General features: G+C 38.4%; 1 protein-coding gene across 1 annotated transcript in view; it reads right to left on the reverse strand.

Moving 5' to 3' along the window:
- Nucleotides 1-1,716: 1,716 nt before the first annotated feature.
- Nucleotides 1,717-26,378, reverse strand: part of LOC133857820 (ferrochelatase-2, chloroplastic) — a 35,213-nt gene continuing 10,551 nt past the window's right edge. Inside the window, exons 5-10 of the mRNA XM_062293170.1 lie at nucleotides 21,132-21,235; nucleotides 20,910-21,036; nucleotides 12,884-13,036; nucleotides 5,588-5,688; nucleotides 5,186-5,387; nucleotides 1,717-2,237 (exon numbers count right to left, since the gene is read on the reverse strand). Of these exons, the coding sequence (XP_062149154.1) occupies nucleotides 2,013-2,237; nucleotides 5,186-5,387; nucleotides 5,588-5,688; nucleotides 12,884-13,036; nucleotides 20,910-21,036; nucleotides 21,132-21,235 (912 nt within the window). The 3' untranslated portion in view covers nucleotides 1,717-2,012. The remainder of the gene's footprint in view (nucleotides 2,238-5,185; nucleotides 5,388-5,587; nucleotides 5,689-12,883; nucleotides 13,037-20,909; nucleotides 21,037-21,131; nucleotides 21,236-26,378) is intronic.

Here is a 26,378-nt window from a genome sequence, read left to right on the forward strand (position 1 = left end):
TTAGGAAATACAGGAAGAGCACACGCAGATCCGACATCTAGTTGATCCCAAAAGCATATATGGGCAAAATATACAGGGATCCTTATCCCAATATTGTCGTTGTTATTCACAGGATCGAGATTCTTCTTATTTGGCAGTTATCCTCCCCGGTTGAGGTAGCTCATAAAACTGAACAGCTTCCTTCCTCGGTCTGAGAGGCATCGAGCCCGGCGGCTAGCTGGTCTTCATCTCCGTTAGCCTCAATTAAGTCATTCAAAATTCGATCTAATGTTACCTCAAATTTGCATACCCGAGCCTCAAATGCATCAGGCTGTTTCCGGCTCTCTGCAAGCTCTGCAACCAAGTTATCTCTGGCTTCGAATTCTTCGGCGAGCTGAGATAGTCTCGAAACATGTGCCGCTTGCTAGACATTCTGACAACCATGGTCTCAACAAGCACCTAATGACTGACATTGCATCCTCAGTATTGATGGACAAAAGAAACTCCAGTCGCCAGTACAAAGAAGATTCCCAATGCCCGACTAGCTGGACAAGTCAACCATGGGAATCGGGGGGTAACTGTTAGGGAAATTATCCACTCAGAAAGGTTGTGGGCCACCAGGCCCATGACCAGCCCACAATTAAAGCCCTAAATGATATTAGTCCAAGCCATTAGGTTTGTTGTCAATTCTCAGCCTATAAATAGACATTTATAACAGGTATAACCCTAAACTCAATTATCTTAAACATATCGTCTCTCTAAAAATCACAATCAATATTTTCTGACTTAAGCATCGGAGGGGGATCGTCGGCACCCCCCGACGCAGTGTTTATTTTCTTATTTTGCAGATCATGAAAAACAGGGCAAATCATCAGGCAACACGTCATTATGCTGGAAACTGTATCAACAATATTCATGTCTCCTAGCGAGGTATGCCCTTGGTCAAGTGTCGCATGCTAATCGAGTTCGACCCTAAACAATTGTAACACCGAATTTCTTGTCTACTGCCAGGCTCGAACTGTTATAAGGTATCGTGTTGGATTGCATGCTCACTATCAAGTTAAAGACGTTAACTAGTTCCCCGCCAAGAATAATGCACAGTTAGAATGAAGTAGTGAGGAGTTATCTTCTACGCCATATACTAAGTCGTTATATAAACAACATGAACATTAGCTTCTCTGGCACGATTGAGGCTTGTGGTTTTGGCCTAACTACCCCGACCCAAATCATTGGCTCTCGGGCTACATTCTCAACTTGGGCCAGCCGAGTAGATATCCGGCACATCAGAGAACATTAAAATAATTTCTATGCAATTGAAATTAAGCATCTAATCTGAATAAATTTCATAAAATTAGAAACCTTATGAAGAGGCTAAAAAGTTCTAGTTCTTGGTGAAGCCACTTCTCTTGATATCGCCAAGATTAGATCTTAAATCTTTTGTATGATGGAAAGATATTATTCCAATTGAACTAACCTACAGCCAGTTGAGCCTCCAGGCACTTCCTATCTTGAGCCAGCCTCAAGTTCTCTTACCAATCAGATTGGGGAGATTCCTTTATGATGAGCAGATTGATGAAGGTTGTGGAGGGGCCGGTAGACCAATCTTAAGGAGATTCTTTATGCAGGAAATGTGTCCATAAAGAATATTGTTAAACTACCTTCAAATTACATAAAACTGTTAGTCCACAAACGACCTTTTGACCATTTCTAAACAGTGCAAACAAATAGGAATGAAAATACAAAGCAAAAAACCTTTACAGCATACATTCAGGCAACATTTTACAGGTAGGTATACAAACCAAAACCACTATGACATATTTTTTAATTTTCACCCAAGTCAGTGTTGTCACTAGACTATTACCCAAATTGGATCCCGTGTGATGCGCATAATAATGATGCATGACCTAATGCCATACAAGTATGAAAGATGCCAACAGTATGCATAAACAAAATTTACATATGTTTACATTAATTTCTCTCGGTCACGGGGACAGGGGCGGGGGCGGGGGTGGGGGAGAGAGAGAGGGAGAGATTCACTGAAATAAGGGCAATATGCCCCACTGGTGTAGAAAACCCTCCCCAGTGGTGACTTCTAGGACCAATAGAACAAGCACTGCCAACATAGCTGCCCTTCCATTCCAAGTTTCGGCACTTTTTGTCCAACCCCATTCCCACACTGTAACTGGTGGTGGTAGCTCCCTGCGTTGCGAATCATATGCTGCCAATAATTCTTCTACACTGCCAAGGGGAACCAGAGACTGCAAAAGCCCCAACCTCTGATCAGACTACAAAAGGTGCGACAAACAAAAGGCAAGCATTATAAAAGCCCAAAGTAAAGATCTGTGGTAGAGTTGCCCCAGGATGGCTTGTCTATATAACTAATCAAGACGAGAAATACTACAAGAAGTCGGCTTTTCCTTATAGTTCACAAGAAAAATCCAGGACAGTTTGACTGGATATCAATAAACTAAATGGACCATTTACTTGTCACAAACATAACCACAGCTTAGGAAGTGAAGCCTCATTTTGACTTTGTTTCTTCAAAGACAATGATGATGTGTTCAGATGGACCACGATGGTAATGAGGATAGCACAAGACTTAATCACCTTAACAGACGAGCTATTTCACCTTTCATTTCAATTAAATATTTCATGTGTTGCGCTTCACTTATTAAAGAGTTTGATCTCACACAGAAGGAGGAGCGTTAGAATATAAATTAAATGATTAAATTTATCATTTCTATTACTTAAAGCTTTTGAGATAAGTAATGATTTCACATAGTAAAAGTATCTTTGCTTATTTCAAAGAAAAAATAATCCATAAACTATAGTGATGCAAAGGGTGAGACAAGAATTTTACTTTAATTTAATCTTATTCAATTCTAGAGATCAATTCTAATTTTTTAATTTTCTTGTAATACTGATCCATGTAGTTTTATTTAGGTCCTATTAGTTGAGTTATTAGTATTTAATTTTATGTTTTATTTAAATTTCAAGAGTCAAGGGTGGTTTTGCAATAAAAAAAAATGGGCCTTGCCCAAAGTCATTTAGATTAGGGTTTCGTCGATAGTCTATTTAAGTGTGTATGTACTCTAACAGAGGTAGACTTTAATGGAATAAAAAATATATGGCATTGATTCTCGTTTCTCTTTCTTTCTTTCTCCCCCTTAACTTCTTTTTTTTTCTATTTCTCTCCCCTTAACTTCTTTCTTCCTCCCTCTCTGTTCCCTACTTTCACTGTGTATTTTTGCGATTATTGTTGGTTCTACATCATATAGTCCCTTCATGAATTTCTCTGAACTCATTCTTATATTCTACAGTAATTATTAAGTCTGTCATAGTCTTTTATTTCGTCTAACGAGGTCTCCAAAACTCTCTGAGCACCATCCCAACCAGACAATTCTAGCAATAAATCCACAGGGATGGCCCCCAAAGACTTGACTGGATACAAGTGAGAAGAGTCAAACCAGAAGCCCAAGGTGAGAAATCACAAGTTGGAGGAACCACTAGACCAACCCCTTGGGATATAGTCAATTTGATGTAATAGAAATCAGAAGCAACTAATAAATTCTATGGCATTTAGTTTGGCAATACTTACATGCTAATACTACAAATGTAATCAAGGGAAAAGATATAGGAAAATGTGGAAAAGAGCAAAACAGGTCTGCCTAAAGTGTTGATGCATCACAGAAATAACTATTATACATATAAGCCAATTAAAGATCTTCAGCACCCAAAAAAAAGAAAGAAGAGAAAATGAGGATTTGAAAGATTCATCAGGGCAACAAGGTCCGGGTAAGCGAGGATGGCCCATGGGGCAACAGGATCACACATATAAAATATGTCATGATACCACACCAGTGCACCACAAGGAGCTAAAGAGGAGCTGGGGACCAGGTAAACTTGGAAGCCTTGCTTGATTTAGTTACCAAAAATAACTAGGCCCACTACAACCAAGCAACATTTAACCAAAGAGCTGCTGGAGCAAAACAGTAAATGACTAAGACAACCTTCACCAACAAACTTGGAAAAAAAGATTCCTATGCCTAGAACCTAGAAACTTCTGTCAAGAACACGAATGCTAATTATTATGAGAACAAATATTATCCAAAGAGTTGCCAAGTTGTTCCAGTCTAGACAGCAGACTAGCTTTTTATGATGTTTACCCTTTTGCTCTTTGAGCTCTCTTTTGATCTATGCATTACACACACAAAAGAATGAAAAAGAGAAAAGAAAAGAAACGTTCCAATGGAACATAATGTCAGAAATGAAGAAAGTAAACTCTAAATTCTCATTTTTCCATCCTTCAAGCATAATCATGCTATTCACTAGCTCTATGTCTTTCACTTTTCTGAAAAGAAAAAAATATTGATCTGGATTCTGTTCTTAATCATGAAATCAAATTTCTCCTATACTCAAGTATCTAGGCCTCACCAAAGTTCAGGACTAATAAAGTTCATATTACACAACCAGCAATGAAGAAAGTAGACTGAATAAAGCAGAAAAGCTTGAACATTAACCTATCCTGCTGACCTATTCTTAGGCCCCTGAAACACGTATATGCTTTTGGCAGATAAGAAATCTAACAACAATTCAACTTCTAAAAGCCAAGTATTTTAAGGGGCCATAAAAATAAAATTATATATATATATATATATATATATATATATATATATATATATATATATATATATATTTTTTATGAATAATAATTTATTAAAAGCGAAAGGCGCCCCTGAATACACAAGAGGCTCCAAAACGAGCGGAAAACCCAAACCTTCCAACCCAAGACCCACAAACCTAAACCCCGGCAAACCCTCAAACCCAAACCCCACGATACAGCAAAGCCCCGAAAAAACCCCCAAATATATATATATATATAGATTTTAAGGGCCCATTAAAATATAAAAAATTGCTACAGAATATTTCTCCTCCCCAGCCCTCAAACATAAGGTTCAGATCATTTTATATAGTAAACTCTCAATAACATGTGATTTGTTTCAGATACAGTAACTATCTTTTACATGGAGGAGATCTTTGAAGACACATAATTACCATTCACAATAAAGTAGATATTTGGAAACACACATAAAGCATTCTTACAGGAGATCAATTGTGTTATCAAAGTTTATAGTGTTAGTATCCTTTCCAAACTGTAATGTTTGACTACGCATAGCATATCAATTCAATTCCAAGACAAAGGTACCTGTCGAGCTTCGAGGTTTGAGACTGCCATAGCTCCAACATAAGGGAGACTCTCAATCACAGCATCTGCCAAATCTGAAATGAAGGTCGGTTCACATCCTAGGGCAGGAACACGCCCCCATTTTTCTATACCAGACCTCAGAGCTAATTCTTTATATTCGACATCAATTTCTTCTAGAGTTTCAATGTGCTCGCTGACAAAGCTGTGAACCAAGCTTCAAAACTTTAACAGCACAGCTAACTTTCACTAGTTAAATATGTCTAAACATATGTGGCGTGCTCGTGCGTGCGTGCGTGTGTGTGTGTGTGAGAGAGAGAGAGAGAGAGAGTCAATGACAGACCATCATGAAGCAAATATAAAGCTAACCTAAATTATAGAAAGAATGTTGAAGACACACATTACCTAATAGGGACAGCTAACAAACTTTTCACTCCCTTTTGCCCAAGCTCAATTATTGTCTCATCCGTATAGGGTTTCAACCATTCCACAGGTCCAACTCTGCTCTGCAAAAACATTCACTGTCTACTGAGTTCCACAATGGTATCATGGATAACATGCAATAAGACGTGAAATAGAACAATCTATTTTGCTCATGGGACGTCAAAAAGTCTCCTATTATCATCTAAAATGATACTAAATATTAAAATCTTAAAACTCTATTTTGTGAAATACACTAATTTAACAAATATTATATGGTTTTATAACAGAAACTTATGAGAAAGTTGATCCAATTGATGGTGAAAAAAGTTCAGTAGGCTGACCCTTCAAACATAAGATAGGAATGAAAGTTCTGGCTTCTTTGACAAGTCTACCTTCAAGATAAATTTTCAAAGGCTTCAATAGCCTGAGTGCATTGAGATTTCCTCCAACCAATGAATCCACAGGAAAAAGTTACCTTTTCAAAATATTTTAAGTATATTTACTAACTAGCTTAAAGCACGCGCAATGCACAAGTTATTTAATTCATATCTAATTTACATAATTATAGATGCTTAGTTTTTCAGTATGTTCTATATTCAGGATACCACTGGCATGCTATACATTAATTTAATGTTATCAATACTTTATTATAAAGAAAGAAACGAAAGCATTTATCAGAGAAAAGTAAAGATGAAAACACAAGTAGTGTATGAGATATAGAAAAATTGTTTGCTTGAAAATATCAGACACAAGAGCTTTGAGGGGAAAAAGAAAAGAAAAGAAAAGAATTAAATAGAGACAATCATACCTAATGAAGAACTTTATGTGGAAGCAAACATAAGAAAGAAATAAGGGACCATTTTAAAAGAACAGTATATATATGATAGGAGTGGCGAGCGTCAACTTTAAGTTTTCTTGCCATCAATCTTATTAAGATCTTCATTAGTCTGGTCATTTTTTCTACTTTGATTAGTAACATAAATCTAAGACCTGCTCCAAGCCTGGGCCACCTCTCTTGAGCCAAATCTAAGGGCCACTTTAACAACCTTATCTGCACCTCGGCCACCTAAGAAGAGAGACATAGTACTCTCTTAAAAGTTACTAATCTCAAAGAAAAGAGATTTTTTTATTTAGTATACTAATTATTGAGGATTGTGAGCTTTAGGGGCTTAGGGTTGGGTTGCTTTGTGGGCTGTTCCTTGTCAGGTCGGTGGTGAGGCTATTGCTTCTTGTATACTCTGTGTGTACTAGGGGTGCCTTACACTGCTTTTTTAATAAAATTGCAATTACTTGTAAAAAATTAACACGCTTATAAATAAATATTTTATATATATACACAAACTAGGAAATGAATGATATAATGCAATTTGCAAATATAATATAAAGCACACAAAAAGTCAATATTTCATTGCAGGATATCTGGGCACAGGTTTTGTAATACCCCAATACTCATATTTTGCTCAGGATTTCTATTATGGTTATATAGGGGCCATTCAGGTAATTAGAGAAAGTAGAGGGGAACCTTTTGCAAATCACCAGACCCCCACCCAGCGGAAGAAAAAAGAAAGAAAAGAAAAACATATCAGCCACCTTTCTTTTCTTTTTCTTCTCTTGCTTTCCTCTTCTCTCTTCACTTTCTTTCACTCTCTTCCTCTCCCCAGACGTCCTCAAAATTTAAGGACTCTATTTTCCCAAACATAATTGTTTCAATTGATCGTTCAATTCTATAATTAGAGCCTAGCAGGTCTGATAATGTGGTGGGATATCCCGTTGCGCATTGGGGGTGATTTTAACGTCACTCGTTTCTCTAGTGATAAATAAGGGGCTAGTTCCTCTCCTACTATAGAAGAGTTCTCATACTTATCTTTGAGCAGTCTTATGGATATACCTATTCGAGCTGGAAGCTTCACGTGGTCTAACAACCATGACTCCCCCTCGTGGTCTGGATTGACAAATTTCTCATTTCTCTAGAGTGGGAAGGCTCACTTTCCGGATGTTGCTTAGAGTAGGTTACACAGATTTCTTTCAAATCATTTTGCTATCCTTCTTGATTGCGGTGAATTTCAGAGGGGTAGAAGTTACTTTAAATTTGAAAACATGTGGTTGAAAGCAGAAGGTTTTGTTAAGAAGGTGAGGCACTGTGGAATTCCTACTGCTTTCAAGGGTGCCCCAATTTTGTTTTAATTCTGAAGTTAAAAGCTAATAAGCATTGGGGTCAGAACGTGGATGGTCTCCCATTTCAATCCATTAGTGAGGAGGCAGTCTAGATGGAGCAAGCTTTCGAGGAAAGCGAGTTTTTTGAGGTAGTGACGCATGAATGGGGATAAGGCTTTGGGTCTAAATGGTTTTCCTATGGCTTTCTTCCAATCTTGCTAGGATGTTCTCAAAATATATGTCATGAAAGTCTTTCTTGAATTCCATCAGCGTGGTAAGTTTGAGAAAAGTTTGAACGCTACTTTTTTCACCCTTATCCCTAAGAAAGTGGGGGTTCTTTTGTAGTTTTTTTTTTTGTTTTTTCGTGTTCTGGGGCCGTGGTGTTGTTGTTGTGGGTTTTTGCGAGTTAGCTTTGGTTGTTCCTGTGTACTTAGGGGCGCCTTACGCTTTCTTTAATAAAGTTCTTCTTACTTCTCAAAAAAAAGACTCGCCTTATTAGTCTGGTGAGTGGCATCTACAAAATCATTATGAAGGTCTTGGCGAATAGATTGAAAATTGCAATGGAGAATATCATTTCTAATACTTAGAATGCTTTTATCAGAGGTCATTAGATCTTAGACTCGGTTCTCATCACTAATAAATGCCTAGATAGTTGTCTCAAATCAGGCTAGTCGGGGGTTGTGTAAATTGGACTCAGAGAAAGCTTATGATCATGTCAATTGGGACTTTTTGTTCTACTTGCTAAGGAGATGTGGATTTGGAGATAAGTGGATTGCACATTCCATATCTACAGTCCAGTTCTCGATCTTGATTAATTGTACGTCTAGTGGTTTCTTCAATGGGGTTTGAGGTAGGGTGACCCTCTTTCCCCCCTCTTTGTGATCGTTACGGATGCTTTGAGTCATATGGTGTCAGTTGCTATGAATGGGGACTTTATCTCTGGCTTTTCGATGGGGGCTAGGAGTGATGATCTTATATATGTGTCCCATCTCCTTTTCGCTGATGATACCCTCATTTTTTGTGGGACTACTCCAAATTATTTTTGATACCTTAGATGTGTCCTCCTTTGTTTTGAAGTTGCTTTAGGGTTGAAGATTAACTTGGCTAAATTAGAATTTGGTTCTTATGGGCAATGTGTCAAATGTGAGTGGGTTGGCTCGTATCTTGGGTTGTAGGCTCTCATCTTTGCCTATAAAATATTTGGGGCTCCCTTTGGGTGCTCCGTTTAAGGCTAAGTATATTTGGGATTCTATCATTGAGAAAATGGAGAAAAGATTAGCAGGATGGAAAAGACTTTACTTGTCTAAGGGTGGTCAAATAACATTGATTAAGAGCACTCTTTCCAACCTTCCTACCTATTTCCTTTTTCTCTTCCCTATCCCAGTTGGTGTTGCTAATCGGTTAGAAAAATTGCAAAGGGACCTTTTGTGGAGTGGTTTGGAAAATGAGCCTAAATTCCATCTTGTTAATTGGAAGAAGGCTTGTACTCCTATTCCGCTTGGAGGTTTGGGGATCAAGAGTTTGTCTGATTTTAATCAGGCTCTATTGGGTAAGTTGTTATCGAGGTTTGCTGTGGAGAAAGAAGCATTTTGGCGTCAGATTGTGATAATAAGTATGCCAGTTTGGCAGGTAGATGGTGTACAAAGGGGGTCACTGGAGCTTATAGGGCGAGTCTTTGGAAACACATTAGAAGGGGGTGGGATGCCTTCTCTAGCTTTATTAGTATCGAGGTGGGTGATGGCTCTTGTACCAACTTCTGGCATGAATTATTGTGTGGAGATCATCCTTTGAAGGAACCTCTTTTGGAGTTATTTTGCCTCGCAAGGAATAGGGATGCTATGGTAGTTGAACTTAGGATTGTTAGCAATGATGCGGTTTATTGGGACATTAATTTCATCAGGTTGGCGCATGATTGGGAGGTGGACTCCGTCTCTTTCTTCAATGTTTTGTATTTAGCTAAGATGGGTCAGAGAGGTGATGATAAATTATGTTGGACGACCTCGAAAAAAGATCTTTTAAGGTGAAATCCTTTTACAAAATTATTCTTCCTAACATTGACTCATCTTTTCCGTGGAAGAGTATTTCGAGGACTAGAGCTCCTTTGTGGTTGATTCGTCTTCTTCTTCATTGTGATGTCGCGAGAGATTTGTGGATTATGGTATTTCAAATTTGGGGTAGAGTGAGTTATTCCTAAACGGGTGGTGGATCTTTTGGCGTGTTTGAAAAAAAGTGTCGGTCAGAATCATATCAATATTGTTTGGAATGTAATTCCTCCCTTTTTAATGTAGTACATTTGGAGAGAAATGAACACTCGAAGCTTTGATAATCGCGAGAGAACGAGCTCGGATCTACAAACTTGTTTCATTAAATCCCTGTTTGAGAGGATCTCTACTACTGCCCTTCCCCAAGTCTAGCTTTGCAAATTTTTGTACTCTTTTTTCTCGTTCTTGATTTGCTGGGTGGTTTCTCTTGTATATGTAGAAAATAAAGAACAAAAAGAGAGAAATTCTTATTGCTTGTAATAGTTTCATACGATTGCATAGGTTTAAATAGAAGAAACCTATACACTAGTATGGAAAGAAATAAAGACAATATTACAATCAGAATAAATGAAGAATCATAGTATGTCGGTAGTTTCCATCTTCAACAGTATACTCCTCGCGTATTTTGGTTGCGCCCCTTGCGCGTTTAATAAACTTCCTTTACTTATATATATATACATATAAAAAATAAAAAAAATGGAAGCTTTTGAATTACTAGTACAAATGTTCAATTTAAGTTGAGTGTGAATAAATTGATGTATTTGGACAATTAAAGTTTCGGTTGGGGCTAGAACTTGGGGATTTATGGGGTTGGATGTTATATCCCCAAATTGATGACTAAATCATGAATTGCGATCCTTTAATTGATGACTTAAGTACTTTGACCAAATCTGACCTTGTGTGAAGGGGGCTTAATTTGGCAAATTGGACTTTTATGGATTACGTGATTGGGGAAAATAAGGGGGTTTGCAATCTGATATCAGGAATTAACATTTTTTCATGTTTTTTTTTTTTTTTGTTAAGATCGTGTGGAATCGGTTAAGTGACATGGTGGATTTCTTGCTAATCGAATGTACAAACTACGTGGATTTAGTTAATTTGGACAAAAATACATATATCTATGTTTTGCCAAAAAAGTATAGATGCTTAAAATATTTAAGTATTTTGGCACATGTATGTTTCCATCATACTATTCTTTCTCTAATGAAAATCTGCACAATCAGATTTATGTCTCCACGCCAAAAATAATCTTAAGTGGAGCTATATTTTGTAAATGTAATGCATACTAAATTTTATTTAATAACAGTATATTAATGAACTCATGCGTTGATTATATCAATATTATGTGTGAGAATTGGTAATGAAGAGAATTGACTTTACAAATTAGAATTGATAATGATAAAATACTTGCACAAACTTTGTAAAAGTTGATTTGCCACCTTGATTATTAAGCATGACTGTGGTGAGTACCTTGATATACGTATTGAAACTCCCTTTATTTATGGGTATAAGGTAATAGCTTAATACCATAGTTTGGTCCTAATATGAAGACGATGAGAGGTGGGTCCCAAATGAGGGACAGTGCAACCGTGTTTGCCCCAATAGGGAAGAAACATTTGCTATCAGCGAAATATGGGTTAATGGGCTTATGGACATTGGCTCCAAAAAGGGCCACTTCTCCTTTTGGCCCAAGAAGAGATCTCAATCCCAACAAGAAGACTGTACAACCCAGTCAAATGAAACGAAAGCATTTGTCAACTAGTAATATGGCCTTGGTACTATTTGAAAACAATGAAATTGTTTTATTGCTCACAGTAAAATATTTACATATATATGTAGAAATATGTTATGTTATTGAAATGTAAAATCAAATATTTTCATTTTCTATGCATATTCTTGCAATTTTGCAAAGTAGAATTTGAACTCTTCCATATTTTCAGACATGGTTGACAAAAATATTGAGTAATGATTTGCATTAAACTCGTTTTTTAGTTTCTTGGTAATTGTCCTATGGTTTGGTAAAGAAATGGGAAGACTACTAATGGGCCGATGACTAGGCCAACTTGGGCAGTTGAGTTGGGTGGCTGAAATTCCGACTTGAGCCGGTTGTCAGATCAAGTAACCCAAGAATCCGTTGTGAACACATGTAGCGCGTGAGGAACATGCAGAATGTGTGCATGGAGGTGAGACTGGCCCGAGTCTGCCACTACTTGACGTGTGTGAGATGAAGAACCATACCTTGAAGTGGTGTGCGGAAGTATACGATGAGGAACTTTCCTTGATTCAGTAGATCGACAACATCCACACCCGTTTTTGGTGCTGACACACTAAGGGCACGTTTGGTACGCGGAATAGACCCTGGAATAGAATGGACACTACCGACATACTGTTTACATCTATGCCTCAACTTGAGGGAGAATGTTGAAGATGGAAACTACCGACATACTAGGATTCTTCTTTATTTATTTTGATTGAAATATTGTCTTTATTTCTTTCCATATTAGTCCATAGGTTTCTTCTATTTAAACCTATGCAATCGTATGAAACTATTACAAGCAATAAAAATTTCTTTCTCTTTGTGTTCTTTATTTTCTACTTTTGTAGGTGCAGTTTGTGTACTAAAACAAGAGCTAGAGACTCGATTTTTTAGAAAAAAACATGCAACGGCAATTTGAAAACACCGTAAAACAATGCCACAAAAAAGTGGCTTTAATACAATGTGGATGTTAGGTATTGAAATTGTTTCGAAGAAAAGAATATTTACTTGAGGATTTTGTAAACATATATTTTTTTTTTTTTTGCATTGCTCTATACAAACTTTGTATTCAGGTTTAGGAAATATTACATTTATAGTGGTTACCATGTCCGTTTGCATTTGGGGAGTGACAGGTTTTTATGAAAAATCCAAGTAAGAATGAATAATTATTTGTGGCAAATAATAAGTATTTCTTAATAGAGGGGTTTAGAGTCCACTATTATCCACAAGCACATGATGGGCACTATCATTCTTCATCTCTCATATTAAGCAAACATAAAGATGGTAGTATGGGACACGAAAGACATTAAAAAACACAGTAAGTACCTGATATGCAAGAGTGTAAGCATTCGTTATCCTCCTTTTTTCTAATTCTTCCATTATCAAATCCACACATTCCTCCATCTCTGCCTTGTACGGATCACCAGCCTCTTCCACATATGCAAGTGGCACCCCATGCGCGCTAAAGAATATCATAACCTACAATGCGTATTTTCAATTAGAATGGCCGACATTTAAAGCTTTTGTACCTTTGACGTAATTAAGAGAGAGGCTTCTAAAGCAGCAAACATAAAATTGCATAAGCACAATTTGATATACATATTTTTCAATATGTAAATAATAATTTTTTGTCAGTACAAGGAGTCTATCAAAAAAATAAAATGGCGTTAGCCTAGTACACAAGAAGTACACAAGAGACGTGCAAAATAAAAAAAGAATTCTAAAAGATCCAAAAGTGAGGAAGAAGCAAAACACCCTAGTGCGCCCATCCAAATTGGAAAGTAATCTTCGACATAATGATATCAGTTTGAGAATTTCAGTTCCACATCAAGCATAAGTTACAACATTCCACACATAACTACTTCAATATCTTTTGAACCCGCCTCTCCAAAACGCAAAAAGTCCTAGAAAAACTAACAATTAAAGCTCCCAAGCAATAGCACAACGCAAAAGGAGTATCTCAAGTATATGGATATTTAGAGAGGTCCCCTGAAAATTTACAATCTAAATTCAGAGTATGATCCTGTGCGGGTTCAGATTTTTGGGAAGGAACCTCTTCCATCACTACAAGAGGTTTTTTCATACATTCAAAATGAAGAGAGTCGTCGTAGCGCCTTGCTTCATCCCGTTCACAAACCCAATCTGCTCTTGTGGGTACATCTCAACGCACTTCGATAGATAATTTTAGAATTCAAGATAGTGGCAGAATAGCAGATGCGACCTTAGATGACAAAGACATTATTCTTATACCACTGTAATAGGTCGCGACATACTCGAGAGACTTGCTGGAGACTTCATGGCCGTCCTACCCGAGATCATGGGGGTCACACAGGTGCAGGTACCAGGCCTCGAGCCCATCATACTTCCACAGTTGAGATGGCCATTCCCACACTCGATACTCATCCCTCTACTACTGATATGGGGGGACTAAGTAAAAACGAGGTATAAGCACTTTGTCGACTTATGTCTCGATTGGATACACCTGCTACTGCATCCTCCTCCGCCCTTACAAGTAATTTAGCCACTGCTCTAAATGCATTTGCTACTCCCTCTAATGATCCGTGGATCATTGACTCTAGTGCCTCTGATCATATGACTGGTATGTCTCTTTTATTTTTGTCATATAATCCTTGTTCAGGCAGAGACAGTTAGAATAGCTGATGGTTCTCTGTTACCAGTGTCGGGTAAAGGATCTGTTTGTCACCCCCTCTATGACCTTGGCCTCTATCCTTCATGTCCCTAATCTTGCTGCTAATCTATTATCCATTGCGCATATTACCATTGAGTTGAATTGTTGAGTAATTTTTTACTCTTACTATTGCTTCTTTCAGGACCTAGTCACGGGAAAGATGATTGGCAATGGTAACTTGAAGGATGGCTTGTACTATTTGGACTCTCAGCCCAACACACAAGGTCAGCTCATACAGGCTTATCATATGGTTCGGGCGGATGACTCTGCAACTAGAATCTAGCTTTGGCATCAACGCTTAGGGCACCCTTCCTTTTTAATTTTGCAACGCATGTTTCCTATGTTATTTTTGCATAATAATGTTTTTAAGTTTCAGTGTGAAACTTGTGAACTTTCAAAACATCATCGTATCTTTTTCTCCTAGTATCAATAAAAGTGATGCACCTTTTGTTTTTGTTCATACTGATGTGTGGGGCTTTTCACGAGTGGTCTCTTTATCTGGTTATCAGTGGTTTGTCTCTTGTATTAATGATTTTTCTCGGACCACATGGATCTACTTGTTAAAGGACAAAAGTGATGTGTTTTCTGTGTTTTAGATGTTTCACAAGATGGTTCAGACTCAGTTTAATACCAAGATTAAAATTGTTCGTTCTACAAATGGAGGTGAATATATGTCTGGTAATCTCGAGACGTATTTTCGAGAGCAATGTATTATACACCAAATCACGTGTTGATATTCTGCAGCAAAATGGTATTGCTAAACGGAAAAATCGGCATCGTTTAGAGGTAACTCGTTCCCTTATGCTTGACACGCATGTTCCCAAATCTTATTGGGGGGACGCCTTACTCACTGCTACATATCTCATCAATAGGATGCCTTCTCGGGTATTAGATTTCAAAATACCCCTCGAGGTGTTGTCCTCACCTTTCTCTACTTCAAAAGGTGTTTCTCTGAAAGTTTTTGGTTATGTTTGCTTTGTCCATGTTCATGGTCCTGCTAGGAGTAAGTTAGACCCTCGAGCCCTCAAATGTGTCTTTGTGGGCTATTTTCCTACTCAGAATGGGTACAAATGTTATCACCCGCCATCGAGAAAAACACTTTGTCTCTATGGATGTCACTTTCTTTAAACCACAATCATACTTCTCTTCATACCAAACTCCTCTTCAGGGGGAGAGTGAGATTGAAGAAGATTTTTTAACTCTGTTACCTGTCCCTACTCCTATGCTAGAGTCAGAGCGACAACAACTTACTAATGAGTCTCCTACTGATAGGCCATCTGTGCTGCCTGTGGAAGAGTTGAGAGCTTACTCCAAACGCCAGAAAAATAAGACCATTCATGATGCTACATGCTAAACATATGATCCTGGCTCAGGTAATACTACTACTTCTGACATGAGTTATGTAATACCTGTTGTCAATGATACGAGCATGCCCATTGCACAACGCATTTGGTCATGTACACACCATCCAGTTTCTGATTTTGTTTCTTATCAACACCTTTCTTCATTATATCGTTCCTTTGTATCCAAATTGTCTTCTGTGTCTGTCCTTAGAAATTTATAGGAGGCACTTAGTGATCCAAAATGGAGGACAGCGATGCAAGAAGAGATGGAAACTCTTCACAAAAACAAGACTTGGAATTTGGTTAAATTACCTAATGAAAAGAAGGTTGTTGGCTGCAAGTGGGTATTCACTATAAAGCATAAGGCCGATAGTTATGTGAAACAATACGAAGCCAGACTTGTTTCAAAAGGCTTTACTCAGACCTATGGGAATGATTATGAGGAAAAATTTGCTCCAATAACAAAGATGAACTCAATTAGGGTTTTACTGTCTATAGCTGCAAACTTGGATTGGCTTCTACATCAATTTGATGTGAAAAATGTATTTCTTCATGGAGACCTAGAAGATGAAGCATATATGGAAATTCCCCATGGATTGGAAGATTCATCCTCAGTGGGAAAAGTTTGCAAACTAAATAAGGCTTTGTATGGCCTAAAACAATCTCCAAGAGCATGGTTCAAGCGGTTTTCCCGAGCTATGCAGAGATTTGATTACAAGCAGAGTCAGGCTGATCATACACTCTTCATTAAGCTTTCATCTCAAGGAAAGAAAACAACTTTAATTGTGTATGTTGATGATATTGTCTTAAAAGGAAATGATGATGGGGAGATACAAAACTTAAAACACCGTCTTGCTAATGAGTTTGAAATAAAGGACTTGGGGAGGCATGAGGTAGCAAGGTCAAAGCATGGTATATTTATCTCCCAACGAAAATACATACTTGATCTTCTTAAGGAAACAGAAATGCTCGGATGTAAAGCCATTGATAATTCAGTAGAGGTAAATGTTAAACTGGGAGAAGGTAGCGAGAGCCCTTTGGTGGATAAGGGTAGATATCAGCGATTGGTTGAATGGTTGAATTATTTATCTCATACCCGTCTAGACATTGCATATGCGGTTAGTGTGGTGAGTCAATTTATGCATTCTCCGCAAAAGCCTCATATGAAAGCATTTTATCGCATTCTTTGCTACTTAAAATCCTCATCGGGTACAGGGCAGTTGTTTTCTCAACATGATCATTTGAAAATAGAAGCCGATACAGATGCAGATTGGGCAAGCTCGATTATGGATCGACGGTCCACGTCAAGTTATTGCACATTTGTGAGAGGTAATTTGGTTACATGGCATAGGAAGAAACGGTCTGTGGTTGCCAAATCTAGTGCAGAGGTAGAATTTAGAGCTATGGCTCAAGGAGTGTGTGAAACATTATGGTTGAAAATACTCTTGACAGAACTTGGGTTTGACTCCAAGGACTTAATGCGATTGTATTGTGACAATAAAGCGGCAATCAATATTGCTCATAATCCAGTCCAACATGATCGAACCAAGCATGTTGAAATTGATCGACACTTTGTTAAAGAAAAACTCCGAGAAGGTGTCATATGTTGACAAAGGGTGTGTTTAGTAGTATTCTTTTTTTTTTTTTGATAAGTAAGAAGATTTTATTAAAAAAAGCGTAAAGCGCCCTAAGTACACAGGAAGTATACAGAGGAACAACCCAGCTAGCCCACAAAAACAAAGGAAAGCCAAAAGACAAAGAAAAGCCCCAAAAACCCAAATGAACAAAGATAAGCCCCCAACAAACACCCAAGAAGCAAAAGAAGCACCCCAAAACCACAAGAAACCCAAAAGAACCCACAAAAAAGGTAAGCCCCCAACAAACACCCAAGAAACATAAGAAGCTCCCCAAATACAATAACAACCCCTACCAAGCACCCAAACCTGCCCCGAAAGCCTCCAAACTAAAACCCCCTACAACATGAGAGCTTTTCCTTTCCAACGCTTGGAGGAAGTGCTAGCATCACCATAATTGATGGAGCTCTTCAAATTCAAGAGCTCCCTCTTGCCTTTTGTCTTCTGGCGAGCAATCGTCTTGTCCCGATGGATCTCTTCTTCCAAGGCATCCAAGATAGCCAAAGACTCCTCATCTTGAAAACCATCCATCTCCTAGTCCAAGGGCAACCCCTCCCAAAAATCATTGTCCTTCTCCCAAACAACAATCTCCCCATTTTGATCAAACCCAACAGGCCAATTCCGAGATCGGGAAAAGCCATTGCCCTCTACGGGTGGAGGACAACTTGAGGGGGGATGGAAGTCTTTCCACTCCAACATCCTTAACCTCCCGAGGCGGAGGGTTGAGGAACCCTTTCCAAAGGAAGCTTTTCTTCGCTGAACCCGCAGACTTCTTCACTGGAGGCGCTGTAACTGAACCCTTACAGACAACCGTCTTCGAAGCTACCAGTGAATCAGCTAACAACACCTCGTTCCATTTCACAGAATGGCCAACCCTGAGTTCTCTAACCTTTCTGTAGTATCTCTGGAAGGGCTTAGAAGGCTGCAACACAGGAAGAGAACAACGGATCTTCTCTCCCAACTCAGCCGCCCCTGATGGAGAAGGAAAAGCGGCCAACCCAGCACCAACCCCGACTGAAGAGTTTGGTAGAGAGGCGAGCACAAAATCCACTTTAGACCTAACCGAAGCCGGAGCGACGTCCATGGACGCCGGAGGCAGCAAATCCAGAGTCGGCAAAGGGGGGAAAACGAAAGGGGAGGGAGGCATGACGGGTACGACCGCCAGAAACGACCCACCCCCAGAGCTTGACACCTCCTGACCCACCCCATAATCTGCCGCCGACGATATCTCTGGCCGAAGAAGACTCCCACGAACTGCCGTCGGAATCGCACCCACAAGAACTTTCGGCTGCTGCAAAACTTTAGGTTTAGGTCTCGGAAGAAACCGACCCAAGCGAAGGCCTTTGCGAAAAAGGCCCTTCCTAGACCCAGAAGACCGCCCCAACCTTTTCCCAAAATAACCCGGCCCAAAGCCAAAAAAAGGCTAACGAGCAAATTTCTCCACGTGTGCAAGTTCAAATTCAAAAAGACCCCCTATCTGGAAATGCCCCACCTCGTGCAGAGAACCTAGGAGAATGAAGCTGCTTACCTATCAGACAAAGAGGTTTGTCCAAATCCAACGGAAAAATCGGAGGGATCACCTTCACTGGGATGGGCGTCTCCTTTGCAACCGGCACCGGAGCCAAACCCACCACTGACGCATATGAAGGCCCCGACCTATCGAAAGATAAACCCAGCATTTCCCCTTCCTTCTTCCCACCCAAATTGACCGTTGCAGCCGAGGACCACCTCCCACAGCCCACCGATGCAGAAAGAAAGGCAGAAATCTTACTCAACTCGCCAGAAAACTTGCGCCAGCCCCAACCTCCACGACCCTTCGGGATCATAACGAACCCTCTCCAACCGCCCAACCCAAACACCGCTGCCTCTAAGAACCGGCCATCTTTGTTGCCACCTCTCCGGGCAATCAACAACTTTGGTCCTTCCCTGTAAGACTTGATAAACTCTTGTTCTCCAGGAAAGCCCAAAAGTGTTTCCATCGTTGAAACAAGCCATGCAGAACAATGGGAGCTCAGGATGACCGCTCCATGGAAGTCTTGTCTCTTCTCCTCCACCCGCAACACTGACGCCCCCTCCAAGACCGAAAGGACAAAGGATTTAGACTCCACAAGGAATCTCCTTTCCATTACGAGACACATCCAAGCTCAAATAACCAACCTAGAACGGAAACGCATTCTCGCCGGAGAAAACAAAAGCCCACCAGCTAAGCACCCTACCGAACTAAGAGGAGCGACCCCAAATTATTCAGCCTTATCCAAGCTGGACATGCGAGACATCTATGCCTCAACTTGAGGGGGATTGTTGAAGATGGAAACTACCGACATACTATGATTCTTCTTTATTTATTCTAATTGTAATATTGTCTTTATTTCTTTCCATATTAGTCTATAGGTTTCTTCTATTTAAACCTATGCAATCAAATGAAACTATAACAAGCAGTAAGAATTTCTTTCTCTCTTTTCGTTCTTTATTTTCTAAGCTTAGCACCATCCCTACTGTGACCGAATTTATCTTCATAGGTTGGTTGCCTACTCAAAGGTTCAACGTCTTGCATGGGCCTCAATACCATCTTCTGCCTGTTTCTGAAGAAAACATAGATGTTTTCTCTTCCTTTGTGTTGTGCATCAACATCAAATTGTCACGGTCTCCCCAAAATCATGTGGCAAGAGTCCATCCCCACAACATCGCACAACACCACATCTGTATCTATCTTGCCAATAGAAAAAGATACAAGAAAAGTTTCAGTTACCGTGTTTCGGCACCCCATTTAATCCAGCCAATCTTGTATGGCGATGGATGTGCTTGGGTTTCAGCACCAGCTTTGTCACCATCGACTTGGAAATGAAATTCTCCCCGCTGCTATTGTCGATGATAACATCACCCCCCTTCCAATTGACTGTACATCTAAGTACGAAAGACGTTGCGTCTTTGCAGGTGCTCTCCTTGTTTCGCTGAAGAATCAGTGAGTGAGACAATACCCCTTCATCTGCTCCCTCACGATTGACGTCGGGAGATGGGGTGCTACAGCTGTTTTTGTCGGCCATCGAATCAGGATACAGGCGGCTCGAATACCCCATGAAGTTGGCTCTTTCAAGAGCCCCTCCCTTGCAAGCAGCGTTGTTAGAGAGGTTGCTATCTTTGCTCAGGTAGGCCATCAAACAGGTTAACGCTTGCTCTAATACCACTTGACGCAGCACGGGAAACGTGGATAAAAGAAATTAAGTGTTGCGACTTCAATTCTATAAAATCAACAAGCTACGCATAGCTTAGAAAAAAACAAACAGAAATTTATGTGATTCTCAATATTTCATGATCAAAACTTGTTTTCTCCATACAAAGCTTCAAAATGAAAGAAACTAATTGCTAGCAACCTAAATATGGGAAATCTGGGTATCACACATTCAGCTATAATTTCACGAAGAAAACAACAGAAATTCAACTTTCATCCAGACCAATAATGGAAGGTTATCTTAACATGAAGCATAGCTAGCTATTTAACGAAACTAAAAAAAATTTGGTATCAAAAGTTTCAAGTAAAGAACAAAAATTGGAATGCGAACAACCGTAAATCAAACACTCTCACATGTTCTGGAGCACCAAAAATCAAAATTGATAACTCAAGAAAGAAACAATACGACCAAATTCAACGAGTAAAAACATAATAAAGACATGTAAAAATGCAGTACCTGTTCAGGATGACCAAAATTTCTTAATTCCTTTTCAATCAAATCTGCCGTGGCCTTTATGTACCCTTCACGCTGGTACCAAGAAGGTATTACTGTGTGCTGCATGTTCACTAAATATTCATCCTCCCTGACGAACCAATTAATTATTTTGTCACATCCATTGATATTACATTATTGTTTTGGATTATCATAACAAAATAGCAGCATGTGTTTGGTACTCACCGGAATATACTCTCCAGAAGCCGAAGGCTTGAACCACTAGTTGATATTGAAAATTGAGGATAAAGTGGAAGGACAACAAGCTTTGTAATTCCATCTCTCTTTATCTACAAGATTATTTCAAAATAAATATCAAAAGCCAGATCCATATTTTCATTCCTGCAGTCAGTTTAGGAATAGACAGATAAAAACAAACCAACATGTTGTTCATGAAAAGTAGTAGGTTAAATGAAAAATAAATCTTCATTGAAACAATGAAGGCAGAGCAGCATAATCAGCAGATGTAGTTGGTATGATATTCAAAGAAAGAAACACTATGACATATATCAACTAATTTCCTAAGCCAACTAGATGTTGAACATGAATGCTATTTTCATTGATAGCTTCAACAAGAGAACAACCAACAAAAGAGTAAGCAAGGAGAAAGGGGGTCAGTAATTTATGCTCACCACTCAACGGAAAATGGGACCCGTGTACCGCTCTCCACAGCTCATAACTGCCTTGGATCCCAACTTGCAAACCTCCCTTTACAGCTAACCAACATTTTTTTTTTCTTTTTCTATAAGTTTCCTGCTAGTCCATATCTCAACCAATGTTTTAGGCATTACCCAAGAAATTCCGAATAGAGAGAAAACTAAGACCAAAAGCCTCTAGCAAAATCACATTGAGTCGTAGGATGACTAACTAACTAGCGAATATACTTGTACATACAACACCAATCAACAACGATAAATTTTCTCTTAACATAGTAATCCAATGTAAGGAGCTTTCATAAAGTAGTTGCTCAAGCAAGAAAAAGCCACCTTTTGAGGTACACCAGCAAGCATGGTATTCTTACAACATTCACCGACACTGAATTCCCCCTCAATAAGGTTTAAAATGATTTAACATCAAACTTCTTATTTTTTTGATATATAATTTAGTTCATTGATATGCGCAAAGGGGCACAATCCTAGCACACAAGATGTCTACAAAGAAATTCCCCTTATATGCTAAAAGAACAAAAATCCACAAATTCAGAAAAATTAGAAGACGGAAATATTAAACGCCCTTGTCCAATTAAAAAGAGATTTGACCAAAATGTTCATGAGCTCTTCTTTCATCTTCTCATGATCTTCAAAACATCTTGCATTCCGCTCTCGCCATATACTCCACATTAAGCACAACGGGGCTATTCTCCACACATCTAGAACTGAACGACTACCCATCTGACCTTGCCAACAATCTAACTACTCTATCACCCTTGCAGGCATAACCAATTGGACTCCAAAGAGGGTAAAGATCGTACTCTATGATTCTCTTACCACTTCACAAAGGAGAGAGATGATCAATAGATTCTCTCCTCCTCTTACACATGCAACACCATCAAACTTCTCACCATTTTCAACCTCCAATCCAGCCATTCATCACCCTTCCTTGCACTCACTTAATAAAGTAGTGAAAAAAGGAACCCACCAATGTCAATTCCAAACGTTTACTGCAATCATAAATTTGAAGCACCTTATCATAATTAAGGTTTGAGTTTTGGATATTGATTGTTCAAGTATTGGAAAATGTAAAAGAACAAAAAAAATAAAAAATAAAAAATCAGAGGAAAAGAAAAAAAAAATAAAAAAAGAGGCAGAGGAAACCTCCATGATTCCAGTAATTATCTATATAATAACTCACTTATCAAAAAAAGAAAAAAAAAATTATCTATATAATAACTCAGTTTCTTTACCATTGTGATTGGTATTTTGGGTGATTACTATAATTATTTGATAAAATACTACTTATTCTAAAAACTTAAACTGATAAAAAATGATGAATTTAATCATTAAACCATTATTCTACCAATGCCCTTTGTGTATGAGACCAAACTCCCTCTCAATAAATGTGAAATTTTAACTTTTAAAGAAAAGGTAGAGTGGGGTCAAGGTTTAAATTCAAGACCACCATCTCTTATAACATAACAAATTATCGCTTAGTCCAAAAGCTTAAATTGATTAAAAAAAAAAAAAAAAACAATGATGTAATCACTAAACTATTATCTAGCATTACAATAAGTAGTATGTTAACAGTAATGCTTGTACTTGTACTCAATCAATATAAGTTATTTTGTCATTACGCTTGTCAAAATCATTGAAGTTGCAAAGATATTATTTATATTTAATTCTGGATACTTCCATTTTCCCTTCTCCTTATAGGGAAACTTGTATAGAAATTTGTTTATGCGAGCCTCTAGATATTTTATGAAGAACCTTTAAACATTTCGAAGCAAATAAGGGCATGTAACCAATTTTTGGTTGGGCCCTTGTGAAGGGGCAGTTTGATAAGTAGACCTAAGACCTTTTAGTCTTCTTCTTCTTCTTCTTTTTCTCTCTCAACAATACACAAGCATCCAGCTCCTCTTCTTTGGCAGGTGAACACTTGGCTCAAACTCACACACAATCACTGGATTTTTTTTTTTTTTTAATTTATTTTTGTTTTGGTGGGGGGGGGGGGGGGGGGGACCTCTCTAAGTTCAATATGAATTAGAATGATGTTTACAGGTTTTTTAACTTGGAAGAAGAGAAAAAGAGAAATAATTGAAAGAGAAAGAACAATGCTTTATTCGATGATATTTGCTTCAATCGTTTACATTGGTTTGATAGAAAAGAACACCAAATATTATGGAAAGACATTAATAGAGATTACAATCACCATAAAATCATAGAGAATAAATCCTAGCATATAAGAAGTTTTCATCTTCAACACTCCCCCTCAAGCTAAGGCAAAGATATCTCGCATGCCCAATTTGCATAAGACTAAATGAAGGACCCTACTAGACACTCCATTTGTCAAAATATCTGCAAGTAGTTCCCTTGTCTTCACATATGGTGTGCAGATAATTCTTAGTTGGAGTTTTTCTATGATAAAGTGTCAGTCAATTTCAACATGCTTGGTTAGATAATGTTGAACTAGATTGTGAGGAATATTAATTGCACCTTTATTGTCACCATACAATCTCATAGAATCCTTGAAATCAAACCCAACCTCTTTCAAGAGTATCTTCAACCATAATAGATCCTACCCAATTTGCTTATGTATAGCCTTCTATTTTCAGGTGATCATATTGAGAAAACAACAGTCCCTTACCTGGTGAGGATTTTAAGTAACAAAGAACCCGATAAGCTGCTTCCATATGAGGCTCTCGCGGTGCATGCATAAATTGACTCACCACACTAACAACATATGTAATATCAAGACATGTGTGAGACAAATAGATCAACTGCCCAACTAATAAATGATATCTACATTTATCCACCAACTCTCATTACTTTCATCCAACTTAACATTCACCTCTATACTGGATTATCAATGGCTTAGCATTCGAGCATTCAAGTTTCCATGGAAAGATCAAGAATATATTTCCATAAGGAGATAAATATACCATATTTCAACCTCACAACTGCAATGCCCAAAAAATACTTCAAACTACCCAAGTCTTTTATTTCAAATTCGTTGGTAAGAGACTTTTTTAAGTTTTGTATCTCCTCATCATCATTTCATGTTACTACAATATCATCAACATACACAATCAAAGTTGTTTCCTTTCCTTGAGTGGAATATTTGATAAAGAGTGTATGATAGCTTGACTTTGTAACCAAATCTCTGCACAGCCCAGAAAACCGCTCAAGCCATGCTCTCGGAGATTGTTTTAGACCATACAAAACCTCCTTCAGATCGCACACTCTACCCACAGAGGATGAATCTTCGAGTCCATGAGGAACCTCCATGTATACTTCTTCTAGATCTCCCTGAAGGAATGCATTTTTCACATCAAATTGGTGCAAAGGCCAATCTAGATTTACTACTATAGAAAGTAGAACTCTAATTGAGTTTATCTTTGCTACTGAACCAATTATTTTCTCATAGTCAATTCCATAGGTTTGTGTAAAACCTTTTGCAACTAGTCTGGCCTTGTAAACACCCACTTGCATCCAACTGCCTTATTCCCATTTGGCAATTCAACAAGATCCCATGAATTATTTTGTGAAGGGCTTTCATGTCTTCTTGCATCGTTTTCCTCCACTTTGGATCACTAAGTGCCTCCTGTATATTTCTTGGAATAGACAAACGAAAATTTGGACACAATGGAACAATATGATGGTGAAAGGTGCTAATAGGAACCAGAATCAGATAGGGATGGTGTGCATAACCTAACTCATTTGCACTGTGAAATAGGAAGATTCATATCATTGACAACAGATATTGAAGGATTTAGATTAGGGATATAATTAGTATTACCTGAGTCATGATCAGATGTTTAGCAAGTAGCATCAAGGATAGGCTTACCTTTCTGGCTCTGGAGTAAACTCTCAATTCTTCCACAGGTGGCGCATGCGACCCATCAATAGGATCAGTAGGAAACTCATTAGCAAGTGGTTGCTATTTGTCTTAATCTAGCATAGGAGCAGGGACAGGTAGCAGTCTAGAAAACTCCTCTTCACTCGGATTCCCCCACTGAAGAGGAGTTTAGGCTAAGGATTAATATGGTTGTGTTTCGAAAAATGTAACATCCATCAAGACAAAATGTTTCCGTGATAGGGGGATGGTAATATTTATGCCCTTTCTGCGTAGGAGAATAACCCACAAAAATACCCGTCCGTTGGGGGGCGGATACGAGGCTGGATAGTGCTGCAATTCGCCCATATGTGGTGATCAGCCTACGCTTGAGCACCAAAAGTTTTAAGACCTTGCAATTACAAGATTCCTCTCCAAATACACCAATCAAACATAAAAGAATAGCACTCCAAAGCACCTGCTTCTTGTTGCTAAAAACCTCCAATACCTACTTTTCAGTATTCAATTATTCATCATATCTATGGAGAGACATGAGGAATCCCCAAATTGGAAAGCATCTCATAAATCAGTTATAACCAGTGTTACCGTAAAAATTCCGAAGTTCCACTTGATTACCATTATATAACATATTTGCAACAATTAGTTGTGACTGGCTACTAGCTTGGAAAATATATATATATATATATATATATATAAGTAACACTGAAGATTGCACTCTCTATCAGTTACTGTGGAGAAGCACGATTCACGTGGCTGCAACAATCATTTGATAAAAGCATGTTCAATTATTTAACACGAACCATTTAAGCAGCAGCAAAACCCCCCTCCTCCCCCATCAAAAAAAAAAAAAGCTCAGAAGATAAGGTTAAACAATACATACTGTACTAGCCTAGAGCATATTTTACAGTAAGACAGTTTTTCTAA

This window comes from Alnus glutinosa, chromosome 14 (assembly GCF_958979055.1).
Source record: "Alnus glutinosa chromosome 14, dhAlnGlut1.1, whole genome shotgun sequence".
Lineage (NCBI taxonomy): Eukaryota > Viridiplantae > Streptophyta > Magnoliopsida > Fagales > Betulaceae > Alnus > Alnus glutinosa.